The 25189-nt window shown below is 44.2% G+C and overlaps 1 protein-coding gene across 2 annotated transcripts in view; it reads left to right on the top strand.

Annotated features, from left to right (window-relative positions):
- Positions 1-25189, top strand: part of NUDCD3 (NudC domain containing 3) — a 106549-nt gene that overhangs the window by 73013 nt on the left and 8347 nt on the right. For both annotated transcript variants that reach the window (XM_007981438.3, XM_037988232.2), the window contains exons 4-5: positions 12702-12845; positions 24770-24958. In XM_007981438.3, the coding sequence (XP_007979629.1) occupies positions 12702-12845; positions 24770-24958 (333 nt within the window). The remainder of the gene's footprint in view (positions 1-12701; positions 12846-24769; positions 24959-25189) is intronic.

The raw sequence follows: 25189 nt of genomic DNA on the forward strand, positions 1-25189 counted from the left end.
TAGTTTATCCAGAATTTTGGGATTTTGGTGGGTTAGGTGTTGATTTCTATTTCATTTTTTGTTAGTATTGCCATGTATGTAGTTGAATAAATTATGAAAAGCATTGATTGCCATGCTTCATTCACTTGGCTAAAAAAATTACAGTTTCCTGGTTCTTTATCTGTCTTCTGAACTGCTCTGTGAACCTCTGGGGCTTTCTCTGAAAGGGTTTGTATTAGGCCCAAGCTAAAACTGGTTATTTTCTCTTTTTTTGACTTAAGAGACCCAAGTTAGCTAACAACTTTCACCATACTTTGCACAGCTACCTGGGACAACTCCCCACTGGAAATGGTGTCTCAGATGTGCTGGTTGACTATCTGGGATGTTGATGCCATGATTCTGCCCTATGGTCGACACCGTGTTATGAAGGTCCTGCCCTATGTCTTGTCTCAAGTTCAGATTTACACCTCTCTCAAATACACTTGTTATGACCTCTAAGATGATGTGGCTCTACTATCACCAAGGATAGCCCTGGATTTGGCTCATTCTACATTAGACATTTTCTAAACATGTGGGCTGTGCTTTGTCCCAGGAACTGGGCATGTGGGAATCACCAAGACAGACAAGACTGCTGGTTTGGAGCTTATATCCCAGTGGGGTGCAGCAGTAAAAGTCAGCAAATAAATGAGCAAGATGGAGGCAGGTGCTGTATAGAACCTAAAACTGGTTGGTTTGTGTATTTAACCAGCACTTGTGTGGTTCCCTCTCTGTGTCTTGAAATAGTGAGTTGTCCCCTCCAGTCCTCCTATCATGCAGGCAGTCACTGTGCACCCATGAGGGACACTGAGAGCTGTGTGTGCATGGTCTCAGCCAATAAGAGCCAGGCAATAATCAAGGCTTGCTCTGGAGCTAGTATTCTCTCTCACTTCAGGGAAGGGTCAAAGGTGAAGTTTGGTTATAAATATCAGGATAGAAGGATGGAAGGAAGGGACTTCTTTTTTCAGCGGCTTATTTAGTAGTGACTTGCCTAATTTATTTGTTAACATGGTATATCTATGTGACAATAGCATTGGCCTTTTGTGACACCTGCTGACCTAATTTGTACTGTTGACCTGCCTTGGTGGCATGCTTCATCTCCTGTGTGGTTGGAAAAACTTTTTTTTCTCCTTCAATAGTATTTTTTTTTTTTCCATGTCATTCTTATAACACTGCAGACCTCTTTTAAAAATTCTTGGCTGGGCATGGTGGCTCAAGCCTGTAATCCCAGCACTTTGGGAGGCCGAGGTGGGCAGATGCTTGAGCCCAGGAATTTGAGACCAGCCTGGGCATCATGGTGAAACCCCATCTCTACAAAACAATATAAAAAAAATTTAACTGGGTGTGGTGGCATGCGGCTGTAGTCCTAGCTACTTGGGAGGCAGAGGTGGGAGGATTACCTGAGCCCAGGAGGTCAAGGCTTCTGCGAACTGTGATTGTGCCACTGCACTCCACCTCGGATAACAGAGTGAGACCCTATCTCAAAAAAAATAAAAAATAAAGTAAAAATAAAAATTCTTGGTGTCTTAATTGCTGAGTGATTTTTTTTTTAAGTCATGCCTCACTTAAAACTTTGGAAAAAGTTTATTTTGTATCTCTTGGATTTTGCTTGTCTAAGTGTTTTTCTTCAGAGCTGTACTTTCTTTCTGGCCTGGCTCTGGTTATTCCCTAAGTGTACCTGTCACGGTTACCTGTCAGCAGTGTTTATTTTTGTTTTTTTTGTCTGTGGCACCTATTGGACTTTGTCACGATGGTAACCCCGGCTGCAACAACTCAACTGATAAAATCAAAATCTGTTCTGTGTTGGTGATTCAGGGGCTTTGCTCAGGCAGCCCAGTGTTTGTGTTAGAGCTGTGGATAGAGCTTCACAGGAGAGCCAGATCTCAACTCTCCAGCTGTAGCTTGATGCAGGCATTATCGGAGCTTTGCCTCTCCTGGAGTTTCTCATTGATCCCTTTTCTGTAGAAATAGATATGATGAGTTCACACTTGCCTCTCAAGGGTAGTGGGAGACAAATGAGAGTGTGTGCATAATGCTTTATGTTTTTTAGAAGAAAAATAGAGTGTTCCTATTTTACCTTGTAATATTTTAAAAAATCATCTTGCTAGTGAATCTGAAGGAAAACTTCTCAAAATGAAGCTTTTAATTTCATACATTAGTAAAATGTGGTTAGGTCTTTTCCATCACATGTTCTTTGCTCAATCTACTCTGCTCTGTTTAGGAAAAGTAGCTGATTCCCTCTCTGTCTCTTGCTGGTGTACCCATAGAATAGAGACAAAGAACTTTGAGTTTAATGACAGATGTTTTTGTGATTGTTCATGTCAGACCTGAGTGGTTATAAACCTGGCATTTCATTGAATCACACAGAATTGCAATGCTTTTGAAAATTAAATTCCAGAGATTTTTAGTTTAACCTCTCATCTTGCAGATGAGAAAACTCTCATGGTGGGATGATGGTAGATCATACACCAGAACCGAGGTCCTCTCACCCCCACCCTGTTTTATGGCCTTATTGCAAATGAAGTCATGATTGGATGTTATTGAGTGACAAGTGAATCTGTTTCCCTTGAGTCTTCTTCCTCTCATAGATTGTGAGTGTTCCTGCAGGCTGGTGTAATCACTGTCGTGACCTGCCATTTTTGTCCTCACCCTGGATACCTTTTGGAACACCACATTAGCCACTAGGCGTGTCATGTATGGCTCTAACTCATCCCCAGGCTTAGATTCGTAGTGAGGCCTTGCCTGTGAGCTTGATGTAAGTGCTGGAATTTGTGTTAAAAGCTCCATAACGTGTTCTTAGAAGTTGCTTAGGAAAAAATGCAGGAAGATGTTTTATTATAGGAAACTTCTATAGCAGAAAAGACTAATAGATTGCATTATTTTTGCATTTACATAATTTTTGAGTGCATAACACATTTATATGTTCAAAAGCACAAACATGTATAACAACCACAAAAATCCCTGTCCTGCCTCTGTGTCTTTTCTGTCTTGTCCTGACCCCTCCCCAGCTAGCCCTAACCTAAGTCATCACATAACTGGTTTTGGGGATATTTCAACAGATATTTTTATGTATATATAATCAAGTATGAACATGTATTGCTCTGTCCCCACCTTTAGCAAAGATGGTGCATTCCACTTTTTAAGATGATCTTAATGCCCTTGCCCAGTGTCATTTTGGCCCCACCAAGGAGACTCCCATCTCTTTTTACCTCCATGTCCCCAAGTGCCTGAGGGGTGCCCAGTAAATTCTAGGTAGACCTTGCTTTCCCTGGTCATCTGGCTCAAGCCCCAAACCCACCATCCCTCACACCTGGGACTCCTCCTGTTCTTTGCTTTTGCCCCCTTCAAACTATAGGCTGATTATTAAACCAATGTCTTGTTAATGGACATTTAGGTTGTTTCCAATCTTTCCTGTTGTAAACAATAAAACAATGCCCTTTAATAAACTTCATTTTGCATATATGCATTTTCATATAGAAAAAAGTCCATGAAGTGTAGTTGCTAGATTGAAAGGTATATGTATTTCTAATTTCTTTTTTTTTGAGACAGGGTTTTGTTCTGTCACCCATCATGGCCCGCTGCAGCCTTGTCCTCCCTAGGCTTAAGCAATCTTCCCATCTCAGCCTCCTGAGCAGCTGTAACTACAAGCATGCACCACCATGCCCAGATGATTTTTTGTATTTTATAGAGATGGGGTTTTCTCACGTTGCTCAAGCTGGTCTTGAACTCCTGGGCACATGCAGTCCATCTACCTTGGTCTCCCAGAGTGCTGGGATTACAGGCCTGAGCCACTGCACCCAGCCTGTATTTCTAATTTCTATAAGTGTTGCTAAATTATCTTCCATATGGGGTTATACTTACATATCCATCAACAATGTATAAGAGCCCTTGGTTTTTCACAAATTTGCTGACAATAGTATGTTATCAAACTTTGGGGTTTCGTAAGTTGAGTAGATGAAAAATAGTATCTATGTGTAGTATGAATTTGTATTTCTCTTAGAGTGAGGTGGAGCATCTTTCTACATGTGACTGTCCTTTGAACTAGTTATATCTTTTGCCCATTTTCTATTAGGTTGCTGTACATTTTCTTATTGATTTCTAGGAGTTCTGTATATATTAGATCAGTCCTTTGTATGTGATATGTATTGCCGATCTGTTGTCCCATTTTGTTATTAACCTTTTGAGTTGATTTATATTGATCCTCCTGTCTCAGCCTCCCAGGAAGCTGAGACCACAGGCACGAACTGCCACATCCTAGTAATTAAATTTTTTTTTGTAGAAATGAAGTCTCCCTGTGTTGCTCAGGCTTGTCTTAAACTCCTAGGCTCAGATAATCCCCCTGCCTCAGTCTCCCAAAGTGCTGGAATTATAGGCATGAGCCACCATGCCCTGCCTCACCTTACTAATTTTTATGTATTCGAGTTAATTGATTCTTTGTTTTTTCATGGCTTCTGAAATTTGAATCAAGATTAGATAGGAGTAGATTGCATTTGGTAGAGTTTCTTTGGTCAGTTATTTGAACTTTTGCTGCCTTATAATCCACTGTGATCTTTTTACCCCATTAGAGTCGTTTTGTCTAAATTCTGCCAATGGTTTCTAATTTAATTGTTGTAGAAATGAAGTGATTTGTTTTCTTCATAGAAGACTTCTAAGTGGCAATTTGGGCCCCGTCTCATTTATTCATAACCAACAGCCTAACATAGTATGAATTTTATCACTTACAGTTGATCTTCCCATTGTATTTGATTAGATACAGGCATTCTAAAATGCAAATATTTAAAAAATACAGATAGAACTTGAAATTGAACAAAATTAGATACAACTGAAGCTGAAAATGGACACTTGATTTTTAAAAATTGTAATAAAATGATCTAGATTGTATACACCATCTGTTACAAGTTGTATGTGAATAAGGATTTTGTGCCATGTTAGTTGTGAGTACTCTGGGTTTTAAACTGTTTTTTTTGCATCGAATATAACTTTAATTATGCTCTGTACACGTGGATGTGTTTTTTGGGTATATCTACACACAGTGCACTTGCATGTGTATCTTCATCTTATTTATTGTTTGGTAAGGGACACATTGCTCAGCTTCCTGGATATCTTCCTAGTCTTAGAGGGGCCTTAGTGGTAGGATTCTCATCAGAACTTAAGGGTGATGACTTCTGGCCTGTTACATGGCATCTGCCTGAACATGAGTGTGCCACAAGATTGTTTCTAAGGTGGTCTCAATCTCTTTTCTTCCTTCAGACTACCTATTTGTCCTTTGCTGGCATCTGAGGACTTGTCCTGTGGAATGAGGCTAGAGAGAAAGAGGCATCTCTGTGTTTCCCCACTGTGCATCTACTTGTACCCCCAGTCTTTCCCTTTACCACCCATACATGGACATATGCTTCCAGTTCTCTAGACATATGTTTTTTGTCTTCACCACTAGTGTATATACCTACGGGTGGAATTGCTGGGTCATGTGGTACCTCTGTAATTAACTTGTTGAGGAACCGTCAAACAGTTTTCCAAAGTAGTTGCACCATTTTATATTTTACAGATCCACCAGAAATGTATGAGGGTTCATATTTCTCCATATCCTCATCAACCCTTGTTATTGTCTGTTTTGGTTTCGTTTTTTAATTGTAGCTATCCTACTGGGTATGAAGTAGGATTTCATTGTTTTGATTTGCATTTCCCTCATGACTAATAACATTGAGCATCTTTTTACGTCCTTATTTTCCACTTGTATATCTTCTTTGGAGAAATGCCTATTCAAGTTCATATGCATGTTTTAATTGGGGTGTTTGTCTTTTTATTGTTGAGTTGTAAGACTTCTTTACATATTCTAGATACTACATCCTTGTCAGATACATTATTTGCAGATATTTTCTCCCATTTTATGGGTCGTCTTCACTTTCTTGATACTACTCTTTGAAGCACAAAAGTTTTAAATTTTGATGAAGTCACTTTTTTTTTTTTTTGCTTTGGCTGCTTGTGGTGTTATATCTAAAACACCATTGTCTAACTCAGGATCACAAATTTTAGCTCTTGCATTTAGGTTTTTGATCCATTTTGAGTTTAAAAAATTTATTATATGCTATGAAATAGTTGTCCAACTTCATTTTGAATTAGTAAAACAGTTTCATTCTTTTGCATGTGGATACTCAGTTCTCATGGTACAATTACTTGAAAATACTATTCTTTTTCCATTGAATTGTCTTGGTACTCTTGTCTAAAATCAGTTGATCATAAGTGTATGAGTTTGTTACTAGACTTTATTTTGAGATGGAGTCTCACTTTACTCTGTTGCCAGGCTGGAGTGCAGTGACGTGATCTTGGCTCACTGCAACCTCTGCCTCCAAGGTTCCAGCGATTCTCCTGCCTCACCCTCCCGAGTAGCTGGGACTACAGGCATGCACCACCACGCCCAGCTAACTTTTGTATTTTTAGTAGAAATAGGGTCTCCCCATGTTGGCCAGGATGATACTGATCTCTTGACCTCGTGATCCGCCTGCCTCAGCCTCCCAGAGTGCTGGGATTACAGGTGTGAGCTACCATGCCTGACGTGTTACTGGACTTTTTGTTTTGTTTTGTTTTGTTTTTTGAGACAGAGTCTTGCTCTGTCACCCAGGCTGGAGTGCAGTGGCGTGATCTCTGCTCACTGCAAGCTCCGCCTCCCGGATTCACACCATTCTCCTGCCTTAGCCTCCTGAGTAGCTGGGACTACTGGTGCTCGCCACCACACGTGGATAATTTTTTTGTATTTTTAGTAGAGACAGGATTTCACCACGTTAGCCAGGATGGTCTCAATCTCCTGACCTCGTGATCCGCCCGACTCGGCCTCCCAAAGTGCTAGGATTACAGGCGTGAGCCACCGTGCCCGGCCGTTTACTAGACTTTTAATTCTGTTCCATTGATCTGTGTAGATGACTGTCCTTATGCCACTACTACACTATTTTGATTACTGTAGCTTTATAGTAAGTTCTGAAGATTTTATTCCTTGTTTTTGTTCTGTTCCTTCATTATTGACTTGGCTTTTTTTGACAGTTTGATTATGACGTCTAGGTGAGGCTGGCTTCCTTTTAGTTTATTTTACTTGGAATTCATTGAACTTCTTGGGTGTAATTTTTTTTTCATGTCAAATTTGGAAAGTTTTTAGCCATCATTCTTTCAAATATTCTTTCTTCTTTTCTCTTCTGTATGTTGGTATGTTTAATAGTGTCCCTCAGGTTCTGTGGCTCTGTTTATTTTTCTTCACGTTTTTTTCCCTGTTTCTCAGTTTGGGTAATCTCAATTGACCTGTCTTCAAGTTTGCTTGTTCTTTCTTCTAAATGCTAAAAAGTAGTTTTGAGCCCCTTTCATGAACTCTTATCTTTTTCCTGTTTTACTTTTGAACTCCAGAATTTGTATTTGATTCTTTAAAAAATAGTAATAATAATTTCTATCTTGCTATCAGTATCAATAGTGATACTGATATTTATTGATATTCTCTACTTACGAGACTTTATTCCCTTACTTTCTTTTAGTAATTTTTGCATAGTTTTCCTAGCTCTTTGAGCATATTTAAAATAGTTGAGTTAGAGACTGCTTTCTGCTAAGATCATGTGTAGGCTTCCTCAGGGACAGATTTTATTGATTGCTTTCTTTTTCCTGTGTATGGGCCATACTTTGTTGTTTCTTTGTAAGTCTCATTTTTTTTTTTTTTTTTTTTGCTGTTATTGAAAAATGGATTTTTAAATAACACAATGGGGTGACTCAGGAAATCAGATGCTCCTTTCTTCCCCATGGTTGCTATTGGTACATGATATAGTTGTTCTTATTTAATGACTTTTCTGAATTAATTCTGTAAAGTTTGTATTCTTTGTTGTGTCTCACTAGTGAAATCTCTACTTGGTGAACTTGGTGGCCACGTAATTATTGGATGGTGATTTCCTTAAACCCCTGGGATCAGTAAACACGTGTTTTTGTCGAGGGACTTCATCTGCCTATTGGAGCATACCTTCATCGCTTGGCCCAGCAGTTAAAAACTGCCTTAGCCTTTATTTCCTGCTGATGTTGAGTCAAAGTCAGCCAGAGGTGAGAGCTTAAGGCCATCTTAGGTTTTCCCTGAGCATGCACTGAAGCTCTATACATTCATGTGTCCTTCTAGATTCCTGGGAAAATGTCAAAGCTTATCAAAGTCCCATGAACATTTTATTTCCCACCTTTGCCTTTGGTTTACCTCAGTTGTTATCTGCCACCTCAGGAGGCTGCAAAGTTAAAACACTTGCCTATATTTTCAACAAACACTCCTGGATGGGGTGGAAGGATTTTCTGAGTTTAGCCAGAAACAGTCTTCCCTGTCAAACAGAGATCTGACAGGGAACCATCAGACAGGTCAAATAATGACAGTTCTTTGAGAATGAAGCTTTGAAAGAGCTCTGAGAGCACTGTTTTCTCCAGCGATGGCTGCTACGTTGTACCAGGAATGCGGCCTGCTGAGAACCTGGAGAGTGGGGATGGGTCTAGGCCAAGTTAAAATATCACAGAGCTCACTGTTCTTACTGAGATGTGGTTGTTTTCCTTGAATTAATGCTCCCTGGGTTCCTACAAACCTTTGGTTAATTTCCAAAATCCGTAAGAAGATACTGACAATTTTTGCCAACTTTTTGGTTGCTTTTATGGAGGAGAGCTTTTTGGAGGCCCGTAGTAACCACCATTTTCACTGGCATCCTTTTGGATCAGGAATCTCTTAAATCGTTCTTGTTTTCCTGGGGGTTCTTGCTGCCCTTCTTTTTTATCTTGTTATCAAAAATAGTATACTTTCATCGTAACCTCAGAATTAGCCAGATTCATTAATACTGTGTATTGTCTAGAAATCTCTTTCTTCCTGAACTCCGCTCTAGACTGGTTATTTCCTGTTCTGCTGTATAGCTACACTCCTAGTATTTTCTTCCTGCATATCTAGATTAAATACACTGTGTTTTGGACTTGAGTTGGATATTCCTCTTTTTCAGTTTTCATCTTCATTTTGTTTTTCTCAAAGTGATATTTTATGTAGAATTGTATATCTTCAAATGCATTTATTTTAACTTTTCACTTATTTCTCAATTTGGGTGTATGTAGAATTCTAGCTGAAAAATAATTTCCCCTTATTAAGATTGAAAGGGATATCTTCTTATACCCAGTGTTACTGATTCTGGAAGTCTATTCCATCTCTTTGTGAGTAAGCTTTTTCTCCTCCTTGGAACTTTTAGGACCTTTTTAAAAACACTCAGTGTCATAAAATTCCATGAGTCTTTCATTCATTCTGCTTAGCTCTTGGTGGGACTTTTCAATCTGGAGGCATATTTTTCTTTGGCTCTGGAAAATTATCTTATTACTGTCATAGTTTCTGGAATGCCAAATTGATTGCCTGAATTGATCTCTGTTTCTACCTTGATTTCTTTGACTTTATCTTCCAGCCTCTTTATTGAAGTTTAATTTTAGCTACTATATTTTAAATTCTTGTGTTCTTTCTTTTTGGCCTAATTGTTCTATTTTCATATTTTATTCTGGTTATATGGATATAGTATCTTCTCAGATCTCTGTGAAGACATAAAATAGAAAATTTTTGGATATCTTTTTTCCTAATTAGCTCTGTATTTATTTATTTATTTTTACTTGTTTTCATCTGGCTATTTTTTCTCATAAGATGCAGTCCTCAGTTTTCTAGTAATTTTTTTTTTTTGACAGAATTTCACTCCTATTGCCCAGGCTGGAGTGCAATGGCGCGATCTCAGCTTACCGCAACCTCTACCTCCTGGGTTCAAGCTATTCTCCTGCCTCAGTCTCCATAGTAGCTGGAATTACAGGCATGCAACACCACTGGTGCCTGGCTAATTTTGTGTTTTTAGTAGAGATGGGTTTCTCCAATTTGGCCAGGCTGGTCTCAAACTCCCAACCTTAGGTGATCTGCCCGCCTCGGCCTCCAAAAGTGCTGGGATTACAGGTGTGAGCCACCATGCCTGGCCCTTTTTTTTTTATACAAAAATATTTTTCTCCCATTCTCTTGAGTGTGGGACTGTATTGATGGGTTTGTCTACTGTGTGTCTGAGGTCTGCTCTTCCCACCACCACTGACAGCTGAGTGGATTGACCAGTCAGCTTTGCTTTACAGGACATGGGGTCTTGGCCATCCTAATGCTTGAGTGTGTAGGACTTCACTTGACACATAGGCATCCACACTAGGTCCTCAGACTGCTGGTCAGTGTCTTTGGAGCAAGGTCCTCCATTCTTCTGTAGCAAACAGAGGGATTCCTGTCCCTTTCAATGGGACGTCCAGGGCCACAGCAGTTCCCACATGTGCCCCTGGCCTTGCTCCTGCCCTGCATACCTGCTGACTCCCAGCTAGAGCCCATGTAGCTGTGGCTTCTGGATGTCTCCTACCCCATAGAATTTGTCTCCTGTGTCCCTCCTCCTTTTGTCTTCCGCAGATTTGTTGACATCTCATCTGTTCCTGGCCTCCCTCTTCCCCCATTTTCACTATCTGGGTTTTTTTTCTTCATGCCTTTTATGTCTGCAGGTCACAAGAGGTCAGAAAGTTGACTGTCTGTTCCCAGTGTGACATCTTCACCTGGGACCTCTGGAAGCATTTCTTGTCTGGTTTTCTCCCTTGATGATTTGGTTCATTCCCCTGGGTAGGCAGTGTGAGAAGCTTCCCCAAATTTGGAAATTATGTTAGATAGAGCTGGGTGGGAGAATTATATTTGTTAAGTGAGCTTGTTCTTGTGAAGGCAGGACCGAGGAGCCTTGGGCCCTCTGTGTCATGTTTCCATTGCACACAAGTTTATGGTTAGACATGATTTGGCCCAACATGTGTCTGGTTCATTTCAAGAGTGAGTGGATCTATTGTTCCATTTGCTCACGTTCCTCATGGTATTAGAAGGTCAGGAATGAAGCTCAGTTGCCTATTGCTCAATAGGACTAGCCAAGTAAATACCCTTTTCCATGGTAAATTCCCCTATGAAAGGTCATGCAAGTGGAATTGCGGTCTCATGAGAGGATGCTTCCTTGGAGTCTGCATGTGAACCTGGCAGAGCTGCCCATGGCTAACAGAATATCTTCACTGTGTCCCACAGTGGGCAGCCTTCTGCCACCTTCTCCCCTCACTGCATGGCTCAGGAACTATCTTTCATTTAGAAACTATCTGATGGGCTGGATGTAGTGGCTCATATGTGTCATCCCAGCACTTTGGGAGGCTGAGGCAGTAGGATCGCTTGGGGCCAGGAGTTCGAAACCAGCCTGGGCAACAGCAAGACCCCTGTCTCTACGAAAAATAAAAATAAAATTAGCCAGACATAGTGGCACTTGCCTGTGGTCCTAGCTACTTGGGAGACTGAGGTGGAGGGATTGCTTCAGCCCAGGAGTTTGATGCAGCAGTGAGCTGGGATCACGCGACTGCACTCCAGCCTGGGCAATGCAGTGAGGCCATGTCTCTTAAAGAGAAAGAAGAAAAACTGTCTGACAGCAGTGACTCCTGCACATCATTTCTTCCATTTCCATTTTTTATTTATGAATATTTAAAATACAGTTAGGTTATGGTATTGTATTTCATTGGCAAATACTAAACTCCAGTTTGGAAAACCTATCAGTTTGGGTTGTCTTTTTTTCCAATCATTTTATAAGCATTTAATGAGTCACCTACCAGATGACATGGAGAGTAGCTTCCAAATTGTTTTTATTCCACATACCTATTAGAAAAAAGTTTTAAGTACTTGATCCCAGTGTCTTCTTAATGCATGCCTTATACAGATACAAAATGTAAATGGAAGTTCTGTTTTATTTCCTCTTCTAATTACTGACCTGTGAACCCCCTGGGGTACGCATACCCTGCTTTGGAGACTGCTGGCTGGAATACATGATATGAAGTAAAAGGAATCCTACTCCCAGCAGCTGCCAGTCCAGTTCTGGAGACAGACAAGTAGTGGGGTAGGGATAGGTGATCCTAGGGCAGTGGGGAGGGCCATGGGGCCATTGTCTGCCTAGGACAGGCTCAGAGGGACGAGGGTGAGCTGAGGCTTTTAGAGGCTTGGTTTTGTAAAGAACCGAGACAAAATGCAAAACCATGTGGGGACGTTGGTGGTATAATGGTGAGCATAGCTGCCTTCCAAAATCAAAGGAATTGGTCTCATACTCTTGGATAAAGACCAGGCTATAGTCACCAGGCAGTGCAGTAGCTCACAGAAGGAAGAGGCGGTGCTTGTCTCTTGTACAACAGTCCTGGGGTGAGCAATTCAGGATGTGCAGCCCCGTCAGCTCTCTTGGTTGCTGTGGTCCAGGGCTGGGCCTCTGCATCTCCCAGGTAGCCACAAGGGGAGGCAAGGGAAAAATACTCACCACTTGTCTCCTCTGCTTACTTTTTTGCGATGACAATTGGTCTCCCTTAACTGGAGAAGGGAGAAGAAGATTGGGTCACAGCAGCTTCCACCACAGCACTTTATGTTACCAGTTATGCTGAGAAAGATTTTTTGGTGGATTTACCTACATGAGCTGACATCTGCAGGTTGCTCTAGGTATAAATTAGCCTGATACGGTTTTCTTCACTGAGATGCCTGGTGAGCCTGATGACAACGCTGTAGTGTGCAGTCAGGTACCTTGGAAACTGTCACCCCTCCCACTGTACAGCACACCAGTGGTCACCCTGGTAGGAGAGATGATTTTCTTCTGCTGTGTTCTCAGGTCTCAGTGGCCCTTAGCAGCAGCTCCATTCGTGTGGCCATGCTGGAGGAAAATGGGGAGCGTGTCCTCATGGAAGGGAAACTTACCCACAAGATCAACACTGAGAGTTCTCTCTGGAGTCTCGAGCCCGGGAAGTGTGTTTTGGTAAGTTTGGGCACCTGTGTGTAGGGCTCCCAGGTAGACTTCAAATCTGCAGTGATGCCCCTTTTGACCAACAAACCTGTTTACACTTAAGCAGTGAGGCTGTTAATTTCAGCTGCTAGGGCAGATGGGTTTTCCTGAGCATTTTCCAGACTGCTCAGAGATTGCCTCTGTGGGCACTTGAGCTTTAGCCCTTTGAGGTCTTGGTCATTCCGAAGAGCTCCACTGTTATTACATCTAAGGCAAAAACAAGTAAATTGAAAATGAAAAGGTAGGTTGAATTTTTACAGATGCTACTCTGGAGGGTGCAGAGTTAATAAATTCAGAGAATCAGGCTCATTGACCAACTGGCTCTCCTTACCCAGCTGCTGGTTGGGCATTAGCTAAGAGTTCAGGACAGTAAGATTAAGGTGTGAATCCAAATGAACAGCTCGCATGTTACCAGTTAGCAGACTCGCTCACAAATTGGGCTGCATGCCTGAACCAGATCTGTTGGTGTCTCACCTCCTTCTGCCCTGTGAAAGCTTTGAACCCTGTCAGTGGTGGCTCTGTGCTGGTGCCCAAGTGGAGTCACCTACAGATAAATTGAGGCACAACATGTTCTGAATTAACTTGTTTCCTCTTTCCTCCTACTGGGGTGCTTACAGGGCATGGTAAAAGGGATAAAGGTGAAAAAAATATTAAGTCTGGACAAAAGTCTTTAGAATTTTATACAGATATATTCTTCATATGTGCTAAATATGCAATAAAGATATCTGTTTTGGTTGCTGTAAGATGTGCTTGGCAGGCTTCTGCCTGGGCTTCCCTGGCCAGTGCTGACTGGCAGGGACAAACTATCTTTTGGGCCCACAGTGACTCTGTCCTGGCTGCCCTCATGCTCAGAGGGACATGCGGGCCAGGTACTGAAAGGAGGGTATTCTGTCAGTGCTGCGGATCCTGAACCAACCTTAATTCCAATCTTGATATCAAGCCTGGACGATGGAGCTCACTCTGGCTACACAGAGGTGGGGCCAACCTGGGCACAAACAGCATGCTCCTTGGTGCTGCCGTGGCCTCAACTGCTCCCTCTCCTAGTGAGCGTTTCATCCTAAACAGGGCCTCCTATTTAGGCCCTACGCGAGGCCGTATGTGTGGTGTATAGGGTTTCCAGCAGTGGGGCTAGGACTGACCCATCCCCGTTCAGACCCTCCTGGCCACCCAGGGCCTACCTCTGCTGATGGCCAGCGGCAGATGACAGTGGTTCTTGTTCTAAATCTCACCCTGTGTGCTCCCCTGCCTGTGGCGTTCAGTAGTCAAAGACCAGAGAAGTGTTCTTCTCCTGCCTACAAATACTGTGATGATCACCCCATCACCCAGCAGTTCCTCATCCCCTGACCCCTGACATATAAAACCTGTGCATTAATTACACAGCCTGGAGCCTTTTCCCAAGCTGTGGGCTCCTGTGACTACTACCATTTCCTTTCCTTTATGTCATATTTGACTTTGCAGATGCTGTTATGGCCTCTTCCTCACTTGAGCTTCACGTGGTTGTGGAGGTATGAGAGCATGAGTGATGCACTAGCAGTACTGGGGCCGGCTAGCTAGACCTCTGAAGGTGCAGCCCTGGCTGCCTGGATTGCACTATTGAGCCCATGATCCTGGGGTTGCCTTCTCCATGGACTGAGAGGTCATGACAGCCCTGCCTTAAAATACTGACTTGATTCTCCTGCCTTCTGTTGGGTGAACTCAGTGCAGAGCATGGAGCAGGTCATGATGCTCTCATGTTGGTTCCCTCTGAGCGGGGAGCTCTTGTGAGCCTTCCCCATGTGGTCTGGTTGCACTTTGTAGATACTTCATGCAGAAGCCCAAAGCCTTAGTCACTGGTCTCTGAGCCCATAGCCACCGTATTTGGAATCTGTTGGGATTACAGTCAGGGTACCAATGTTTTACTGTACACTATTTGCATAAATATGTGATTATTAATACATAGCTCAACTCTTAAGGGTTTTGTTGACAGAAGTGACTCTAACTTCTTCATGGATATTTCAAAGCCATGTTTCTTTTTTGTGTGCGTTTTGTACACTTGTATGTATAGTACAAGTGGAATAGGGGTGTGGCTAGTGGCCAAAACATTAACTTCTTTTAATAATGGCTGCCATTCAGTGAACACAGTCTTTGGGCCAGGCTCTTTGTGAGGTGCCTTACGATGCTGTTTAATGCTCTGCAAACTTATTTTACAAATTGGGACACTGAGGCTATGAGAAGGTAAGTAGCTTGCAAAGTGGGTAGAGCTAGACCTCAAACCCATGCCTGCCTTGTCCCAGAAGGCTTTTTCCAGTGCTGTGAGAAACGGGAGTCTCTGGAGAAGGCTCAGACCTGTCGGGGCTGGGAAGCATTGCTCCCTTTCAGCCGAAAGGCTCCGTGGAGCAGAACATGAGGAGGGAGGAGTGTGGGTCCCCAGTGTGGGTTTCAGAGTCTTCCCTGTGTTAGGTAAATGTGTGAGATGCAGCCACTAGGCAGGAGACTGGGGGAGCTGTGCTTTAAGAGGATAGCTGGATGTTCAACTTTCATGCCAGGGCCCTTGGGGCCATAGCACAACCCTGGCAGGCTTGTCTCCACCTGTGTGTTCTTCATGAGTCCAGCCTTTATTTGTGCCCTGGCTGCCTTTAGTTTTTGTAGTTAGCTTTCATCAAACACCTGCTACTCAAAGAGTTTATAGAAATTCAGCAGAACCATTGCAGACTGAGGGGCACCTGTCACTGCCGTGAACACAGCTCCTAAATATTCTCTGCTGAAAATCCCTCTACAATTGAAACACTGCATGAGTTCTTTCCCATGGTTCCTTAAAGTGCCTTTATTATCAGTAGATGGCATTGCATTCCTAATGCGCCTTCACCTGTGAGAAATCAAGCACCTGAATAAAGAGGAGTTATGGAGAGCATTTAAACTCTTCCCATAGTGCTCCCATGCAGGGCTCTGCCTGCCTCCACCTCTTTCTGGACCACGTAGCCTCTAGTGCGGTAAATGCAGAGTGTATCACAGAAACTTTGCTGTTTATAGGAGCTAAGCAGTTTGTTGTTTTCTTTATTGAATTATTTATTTATATGTGACCTTTTAGGCCCACCTCGTTTCCTCTGATTACATATATGAGATAATATTGTGAATTAATGAGCCGATTGCTTTGATTCACAAAGATCCTGTTTGCCTCCTGCTTGCTGCATCGTGTCTGCTGTGTGGAGCTTGGCACACTGCTTTGAGCGTGTGGATGCAGAGGGACTGCAAATGAATCCGAGGGGCTGGCTTTGGGTTGCAGCCCCCTGTCCAGCTGCCTGATTTTGGGTCATCTCTTTAGCCTTGCTGGACTTCCATTTCTCACCCTTCAAACAAAGTTAAGCACTGTAGTCTGATTGATCTCCAGTGTTTGTTTCTTATCATTAAGTACCCAACCCTGTTCAGGCACTGGGGATGGCTAAAGAGAGTTGAGGGCTTTGCTCTAAAGGTTTGGAGATATCCTGTGAATGTGGGCTTATTGGGGAAAAGGGTCTTTGTAGATATGATTAAGTTAAGGATCTGTCAAGATGGAATCATCCTGGATTATCCAGTGACACCTGTCTGTATAAGAAACAGAAGAAGACAGAGATAGACACAGAGAAGGCCACGTGAAGATGGGGCAGACACGAATGATATAACCACCAAGCCCAGGAATACCTGGAGCCACCAGAAGCTGGAAATGGCAGGAAAGATCCTCCCCTAGAGTCTCTGCAGGAGCATGACCCTACTGACACCTTGATTTCAGAGTTCTGGCCCATGGGACTGGGAGATAATAAATTTGTATTGCCTTAAGTTGCCTGGTCTGTTGTTCCCTGTTACGGCAGCCCCAGACACCAGTGCAGGTCTCCCATCACAGCACTGTGAGGCCGTATGAGATGAGAAGGATGCAAAGGGATGGCATCTGGAGCAGCACTGCTGCCACCGCCCCCAGCTCCTTGGTTAGAGATTCTGACCTTCTGACCTCCGGGCAGGCCAGTGTAGACATGGCCTTCACTTTCCAGCTGCCTTCCACATAACCTGCTCCTCCCTGTGCCGTGGATCCCACATTAGCCAGCCAGGGCAGGCAGGGGTGGCTGCTAAAACCGTATGACAGTTCTTGCCTCCCTCCCTCCCTCCCACACTTCAGAATGTTAAATGAGACTTCTTGACTCAGGCAAGCTCCTTTCTTGGTTACAAAGATGTAAAATCAGCCGTGGCAACGGCACCAGCTCTTTTTTCCGATAGCTCGTTCAAAGCTAGGCAGTTGGCATGCGCACCGTCCTCCTTTCTTCCTGCAGTCGGGGGAGCTGACAGGCTGTCCTCCACGCTGCCGTGGGTGGCTGCTCTGCTGCGGGGGCTCTTGGACATGGCTATGCTTGAGATGGTCGTTGTAGCTGTATGTGAGGTGAATGCCATTCCATATACCTCTTCATGTATTGACATGGTGCACACACAAGTCATTTAAAATCAGTGAAATTGCTCTGGAGTATTCTTTGAGGAATTAGACCTTGAAGCTCAGGCTTTAAAACTCATCGTAATATATTTGTTTATGATTTTTGAACCCTGTGAGTGTTTTTGTGCAAGCTGTATCCACCTCCTCCCCCCAATTTAGATTATTTCTCAAAAGTGGAATTCTAGTGTAATTGCAGCCTCTGAGCTGTTGCCGTGGTTCTCCCTTGTGGATGAGTTGTTTCTGGAGTGTTGTCGATGACATTAGCCCTGTATCCCCACATCCCCACCAACAGTGGGCTTTTCATCATCACTTATCTTTGCTAGTTTACCCAGATACTTCTAGTGTCACTTCTTAGAACAATTGTGAGGATGAAACAAAGATAGGCGGTTTATTGTCTACTTGTCCTCATTGGCGAGCCACCTTCCTGAGTCCCCACAACCTTTCCTGGCCCACTGAGGCCATCCCATGGATTACTTAACATACTTCTTCATAAATTCAGAATGGGAACTACAGATTAAATTACCTTAGCATTTTGGCAAGAGCCCAGAGCCTGGAAATTAGTATGTGAATGTAATGTGAGCCCTTAAGCCTTTAGTGCAAATGATTTCTAGGGAGAGCCCTTAGTGTTTTTCAGGGGAAATCAGAATCTTTCATCAACTCCAGTAGGGAAGAACTGAAGCTTATGGATTCAACAGAGGGCAGTAGCCCAAGGAAACCTGTTCCAATGTGAGTGGAAGGAATGTACTGAGCAGAGCTGGCTAATGGTACCCTCTTGGTGGCACCATGGACGGGGTGCTAGGCACCCTCGTTTCATGGGGTTGGAGGAAAGGAAGGGAATGCAACTCTGTATTGCTTTGTCGGCCCCATCGCTGGAATACGTGGGCCTTCCAGCCACACTCAGACCACAGCTGGGTCCTATCTGGCCTATACAGTGTCTTAATTTTGTTTCTAATTTTCAAGCTTAAAAAAATAGTTGACAGCATTGAAAATCAGGAGATTGCCCATAACAGTGCTGACTTGTGGCGTGTCCTGAGAAGCTGGATCTGCTCCAGTGTGGCCCACATTCCCCCAGCAGCAGGTGCTGAGCAGGTGCCCTGGACCTCCGCCACGCTGTCGTCTCACCCCATTATCTGCCCTCGTTCCGAGGTGCCTTCCCGGAAGGAACGTCCCACAGCATTCCCATAAGTCTCATTGGCCCAGTCTTGATCACGCGGGCAGCTGTGAGGAGTAAAGTCGTCCTCGCTGGGCACATTGCTTCCCTGAATAGAAATGAGGTTCCGTTACTAAGGAAGGAAAGGGATATAAATGCTGGTGAGTCATCAGCACAGATTGGGGGATGCTGAGGTAAGTTTATTCATGTTGAGGTGGAAGTTTCTGTGAGGACATTTTGGGAACACTGTTCAGCCTGCAGTCTGGGGTCCCTCAGAGAAATGGACTGATTAGAAGTCTGGGACCGGGTAGATAAAAGAGGAACCTGGAGTGTTTCGTTATGCTGGAAAATGACAACGTGCCAGGGAAATGATGGAGCATCATCAAAGTCAAGCAACCTCCACCAACCTTGTCTGAGATCATTTGACACCAACATAATTAACCATGGTAATGAGTTATAAGCCATTGAGAGACCAGAGAGGCCAGGTATCCAGGGGTCAGTACTGACAGCAATAGATAGATAACTTCACTGCAGAAGAGAAGGTGCTTGCTTCAATAAGACATATAAACCACCAGTCAGTGTGGAGGGACTAGGGCAAGAAAGTCAGCATTTCCCAGTCTTTGTGGGAGAGATGGGACCAGGCAGATGCTAAGCGGGGCAGGGTGGAGCAGGGGTGCAGGGGTTCTGGAGAGGAGAGTTTGCAAGTCAATAACTACAGTGGAGAAGAGTCACACCTCCCTTTGGCCAGGCAACCTGAGTGAACACCCCACCCACTGAGGGCTGTGGATGTTGTGTGCCTGCAGGTGGAACATGTGTGTGTTCAGCTGGGTGTGCACACATGAGTTAATCAGGAGACGTCAGGGAAGGAAAAAGGCTGTGAAAATGTCCCAGATTAAAGAGGACAGAACCCCCAAGATGCAGGAGGGACTCTGAACTGGACCCTGTTCCATAAAAAGTTACTTCCTTATCCTTAGGAAATAACTCAGGACAAAGGGCCAAGATGAATGCAACCTATTCTTAAATGGTTCAGAGAAAATATTATGTTATTATATATTATACATACAGCACACATAGAGTGAGAGAGCTGCGTGCAGACGCACAGCTGCTAAACACTTGTATGGGTGTCTTTGTACTTGTCTTATTCTGGTAACTTTAAGCTTAAAATTCTTTCCAAATGTTAAAAAAAAAAGAGAAGGCTAATAGGCTAATAAGCGCATGAGAAGCTCAACGTCATAAGTCATTAGGGGAATGCAAGGCAAAACCATGATGAGATGCCCCTAGACACCTCTTAGAAGAGCTTCTAAGAAGGTAGACAGCACCAAATGCTAGATGAGACGGGGCACCTGGTGCTCTTCTGTGCTACTGGTAGGGGTGCAGTGGAGTGGCTAGTCTGGACAGTAGCTGACACCATATGACCCAACACACGCATTCCTGGCTACTTACCAAGGAGAAATGAAAGCATGCAGATTTCTACAGCAGCTCTTTACCTGATTGCAAAACACTGGAAATGCCCAGGTGTCCACAAACAAGTGTGTAGTCCGCCTGTGCCATGAAGCACAGTGTGGCTGAACGTCAGAGTCCCCACACTCAGAGGAGTCATCAGATACAGGACTGCACACGGTGTGATTCCACACATGTGACATTTCTGGACACGGACATGCTGGATGGCAAAATGAGCATTGGGCTGAGAGGACTGCTGAGAAGGGGAACGGGGCTTCTGGGATGTGGGTTGACTATAGCAGCAGCTCATGGAGATGTGACCTCAAAAGAGTGAGTTTTACTATGTACATACTATACCTCCACAAACCTGACTTTAAAAAAATAAAATATTCACAGGAAAAAAAACAAAAACAAGTGCAAAACTATCAGACTACTTTTTCAGAGGTGTTATTTTTAGGTAGAAGCCTTTGAACTCCATCCCAGGAACATTGTACCCATGTCCTCTTAGAACTGCATCTTGCACTGGGTGTCAGGAGACAGCCCTGCAAGACTTGTATGCTCTGTACCATTCAGTGGTTTTGAAGGTTAACTACCTGAAGTCATATCTGAGGCGTCCCAGAAGCATTACTCTAAGGAAAGTAGTTAAATGTGGACAGTGATGGCAGAAATAGTTACAAATTAAACCAGTTTATAGAACATGAGAATGTTCAGAGCATAAAGAAGCTTGTCAGCTCAATGACTTAAGAGACATGGGCCATTAAAAAAAAAAGGTCTGGAGTTTGGGAAAAAGAAAGGAATGGGGATCTGCGGGTTGGGGTTATGAGCTCAGAGTGAGAGATGGAATTCTGTAAAGGAATAGTGTGGAGAGGAATTCTAGGCAAGTCAAGAACGATGTTAGAATGTGCTTGTTTAGGATAATTATCATGTTAATAATATTGTTCATATTGTTTTTACTAATATGCCCATCCTTAGAAAACAGAAGATATTTTAAGGGTACTAAATAAATACTTAACTAAAATTTTGCAACTGAGACCTTGGTCTTCCAGAGCCTTTATATGAACCTTTATAGACAACACCTCAGGTCCTGTTTGCTGCCCCAGTATGGAGGGCAGCCCACTTGGTTACAGTGATGACAGATGGAAACTTGACTGGAGCAGGTCTGGAAGGCAGGGGAGGCAGGCCTGTGTGTTTGCGGTCAGGACAAAGGACCAGTGGTGCTAGCCACACCTGTGGGGATGACTGAAAAAAAAAAAAAAAGACAATAACAAGTGTTGGTGAGAGTATGGAGAAACTGGAACCATTGTATGCTGCTGGTGGGAATGTAAAGTGGCGCAGCTGCTTTGGAAAATAGTATGGTAGTTCCTCAAAAAGTTAACTGTAGAATTACCATATGACCCAGTACTTCTGGGTAAATATGCAGAAGAATTGAAAACAGGGATCTCAAACATCTGTAAAACAGATGTTTGTACATCAGTGTTCATAGCAGCATTATTCACAACAGCCAAAAAGTGGGGGCACCTGAAATGTCTGTCAGTTGATGAATAAACAAAATGTAGTTTATCCACACAGTGGAATATTATTCAGCCTTAAAAAGGAATGCAGTTCTGATTCATGCTACAACATAGATGAACATTGAGGAGGACATTATGCCAAGTGAAATAAGCCAGACAAAAACAAACAGATAACTGTATTATTCCATTTGTGCGAAATGTCCAGAACAGGCAAATCTATAGAGGCAGAATCATTAGTAGTTGCCAGGGGCTTGGTGGGGTTGAGGGAACAATTTAGAGGAAAGATTAGAGCAAATGGGGAGTGACTGGTAATTGGCACAGGGCTTCTTTGTGAGCTAGTAAAAGTGTTTTGAAACTAGATAAAGGTGATGGTTGTGCACCATTGTGGATATACTAAATGCCATTGAGTTCACTTTTGAATGGTAAGTTTTGTGTTAAGTGGATTTTGCCTTAATTAAAAATTTTTCAATATAAAGTCGGCTCACATCTCCTCCTAAAATACTTCACTGATGCACATGCATGACGTCTGTGAGTGAGGATGGCCCCCTTGGAGAGCTGCACTGCCCAGCACAGTAGCCACTAGCCACATGTGACAGCTGAGTAAACACTTGACAGGTGGCTCACGTGACTGAAGAACTGAATTATTTTATTTTAGTTAACTTAAATTTAAAACCTACTTGATTTAGTTCTTGGAAAACCTTGAGTATTTTTGAAACAACTTGGGCATGTGAATGTACTCTTTCAGTGTAAATATTATGAAATCTAAATACAGATCAAGTATTTCTGATGAAAAAGTGCAGTGCTCATCTTAATTTTTGTTGGGTTCAAGTGTACTTCTGTGTCCAAAGTACACTTGTGGACACAGAAGATTCAGGGATGTTCCCCTCCTTCCTGTTGGGCAGGTGGCTCATTGTCTTCAGGTCCATCTCCTACTGTGCCCAGGAGCCCTCCACTCTGGGTGTGTGTTTGGACCTGGCCAGTGAAACCATGTGTTGGGGTCTGTGGAGTGCAGAAAGGCCTGGGAGTACCAGCACCGTCCCCTGGATGGTGTGTAGGCCAACCCCTTGCCCACATGGTGCTGGCAGTGGGCTGTCAGCCCCAGTGGAGCTCTGCTTTGCCTCTTCATGCTGGGCAATCTGGAAAAGGCCCTTACTTCCAAGGGTTTGTCCTTATTTTTAAATACAAAAAATGGTATGTGTGGTAAATGGTAATGGTATGTATTTTACAGGACTTGTGAACGCTAATAAAATAAGTTACATAGATCACAGTAATAAATACTGGTGAAGATAAAAAAAATTCGTAAAGGATCTCTTCTTTCCAGAGATTTACAGTTCTGTAAGTTCCTCTGAAGTCTTCCCTAGAATAGAGAAAACAACATAGTTCCCTCTTGGAAGGTTTTTCATTGCATCAGCTTGGTAAAGACGAGGTAGAGTTCTTAGTGTTGGGGTCTCTGTGGGTGAGTCAGGTCCCCGTCACACAAACTGTAAAGTCAGCTACAAACCAGCTGAGCAGAGTATCTGGAAATGGAAGATTCATCCCAAATTTAAATTTGGCACTGGCAGAGCAGCGTCATTTACTGGGTAGAGTTGGCGTGTAGGGGAGCCACCCACTCCCCCTGTTCACCACTCCCCCTATCTGCACTGGGAATGTCAGACAAGATTTCTGGGATGCTGGCTTCAGATCATGATTGCAGGTTTTTGTCTTGCTCTTCCCAGTTCTGGAAAATCTCCACTGTGTGCTCTTCCACACCTCATCAGTGCCCACCGTGTTCGTTAGTAGAGCACGTTCTCCGACTTGATCTCTGGGCTCTGCAGGGTCTAAGCGCTAAGTACCTTCTGTGGTGTGGGTAGGTTTTGGCAGCAGGGGCTTGGAAGTTGGAAGGTGGAAGGTCCAGTGTTACGACACTGCTCTCTCAAGCCCGTATATGCTGGTGAGTCTCCAGTGCTCCCTCTCAGGGGGACATGGTGTCCTGTGGACTCACTGTGGCCTCTTGGGTGTCACAGTTACCCTGAGTGTGGCTTGGTAGGTTTTACCCACCCAGTCAGTAAGTGTCCTGGTGGCTGCACCTCCATGAATGAGAGCTGCTCTCACTTGCGGGCCCTTTGCTACCTTTTCTCCCTTTCTGTGAGCACCTTAGTGGTTTAATATCATCAGAGTCCCATCACACTTGGGCATGTGAATGTACTCTTACAGTTGTAAATATTATGAAATCTAAACACAGATAAAGTATTTCTGATGAAAAAGTGCAGTGCTCATCTAGGACAAAGTAGACAAACCCACTCTGTTGCTTCTTGGCCACTCTGGTAAGAATTTTGAGCCCAGCCACTGACCACAGCAGATGCAGCCAGTTTTCTTGTTTTCTGTGTCCCCATGACCATTGATAAGGGGGCATGGTGTGGCCAGGGCCCTCCTCTGTGTCCCTGGGACAGGCCAAGCAGCACGGATCACCTAGGTACATACAGTACCCCTCACGTTTGCTCTGACACTGCAGTTCCAGTTGTCTTTTAAGTTTTTGTGGTAATGACATGAGTCTCACAGACCCCAACACTGAGGGCTGGATCGTGAGTACTGGTTGCTGCTTCCTTTGACCAAGGGGTGTCTGCGCCATCCCCACAGAGGTGCCCGAGGAGGCCGGGACCACTTTTGGGGTTAGTTCTTGATGGTTGTTCCTCCTTCCCGAGAAGGAAGAACTTTAAGGAGTGGGGCTGAAGGACCCCCTCATGCAGCAAGCTTGGCCCCAGTGAGGAAGAAGTAGGGACAGGGCGTGGTGCCCTCTCATGGGGTGAGGACTCCCCAGGAGATTCTGTCATGCATTAGGCCGAGCCCTAAGTCTCACAGGTCCCAGCTTACCCCCAAGATAGCAGAATGCTGGGTGTTGCTCTTGGAAGCAAGAGAGATCACTGGAGAGGTAACTGGTTGATAAGAGCTAGGCGGAGCCTTCCATGGCAAGCATGGGGGCAGGCTGGGATGGCCCAGGACAGGTCCTGGTGTGGAGGGTGTCAGTGGTCTTGGAAAACAGCCTTTCTTGATGAGAGTGGGTAAGGTGAGCACATGGAACAGACACCGTCCTGAGTATACAGGACCTGCTGAAGAAGGACAAAGGCATCTTCCAGAATGTCAGTCCTCTCAGGTATGCCCCTCCTAGCTCTTCCCTGGGATATGTTAGCACAGTCAGCAAAGGCATTCCCAGGCACAGAGTGTCCTGCCTTGGGTTCTGGCACCCCCTCTTGTCTGTCACCTCCCTTTGTGTAGTTGGTCCTGAGCTTATCCTGGACACCCATCCTTCAGTGGGCTCTGCTCTGTCCCCAACCCTGGACACCTGTCTCAGGTCTCTGACTCAGGTCTCTGTCCTGCTTGTCCCCAGGTGAACCTGAGCAAGGTGGGCGAGTATTGGTGGAACGCCATCCTGGAGGGAGAAGAGCCCATCGACATTGACAAGATCAACAAGGAGCGCTCCATGGCCACCGTGGATGAGGAGGAGCAGGCGGTGCTGGACAGGCTTACCTTCGACTACCACCAGAAGCTGCAGGGCAAGCCACAGAGCCATGAGCTGGTACGAGCACGGCAGTCCTGGAGAGCCCACCCTTTAGGCCCTTGTGCTGGTGACAAAGTTGATAGTGGCAGAGGGGTAGGTGATGACGGTGGGGAAGAAGGATGTGTGGACTGGCTTCCTGCCATGTCCTAGCAAGGAACCTATCTTACTGGCTCTTGTCCCTGATCACTGCCTCACAGGTGCACTCTGGTCGTTCAGCTGTATTCTTATACCTGGGCTGAGAGCCCAGAT

This window comes from Chlorocebus sabaeus, chromosome 21 (assembly GCF_047675955.1).
Source record: "Chlorocebus sabaeus isolate Y175 chromosome 21, mChlSab1.0.hap1, whole genome shotgun sequence".
Taxonomy (NCBI): domain Eukaryota; kingdom Metazoa; phylum Chordata; class Mammalia; order Primates; family Cercopithecidae; genus Chlorocebus; species Chlorocebus sabaeus.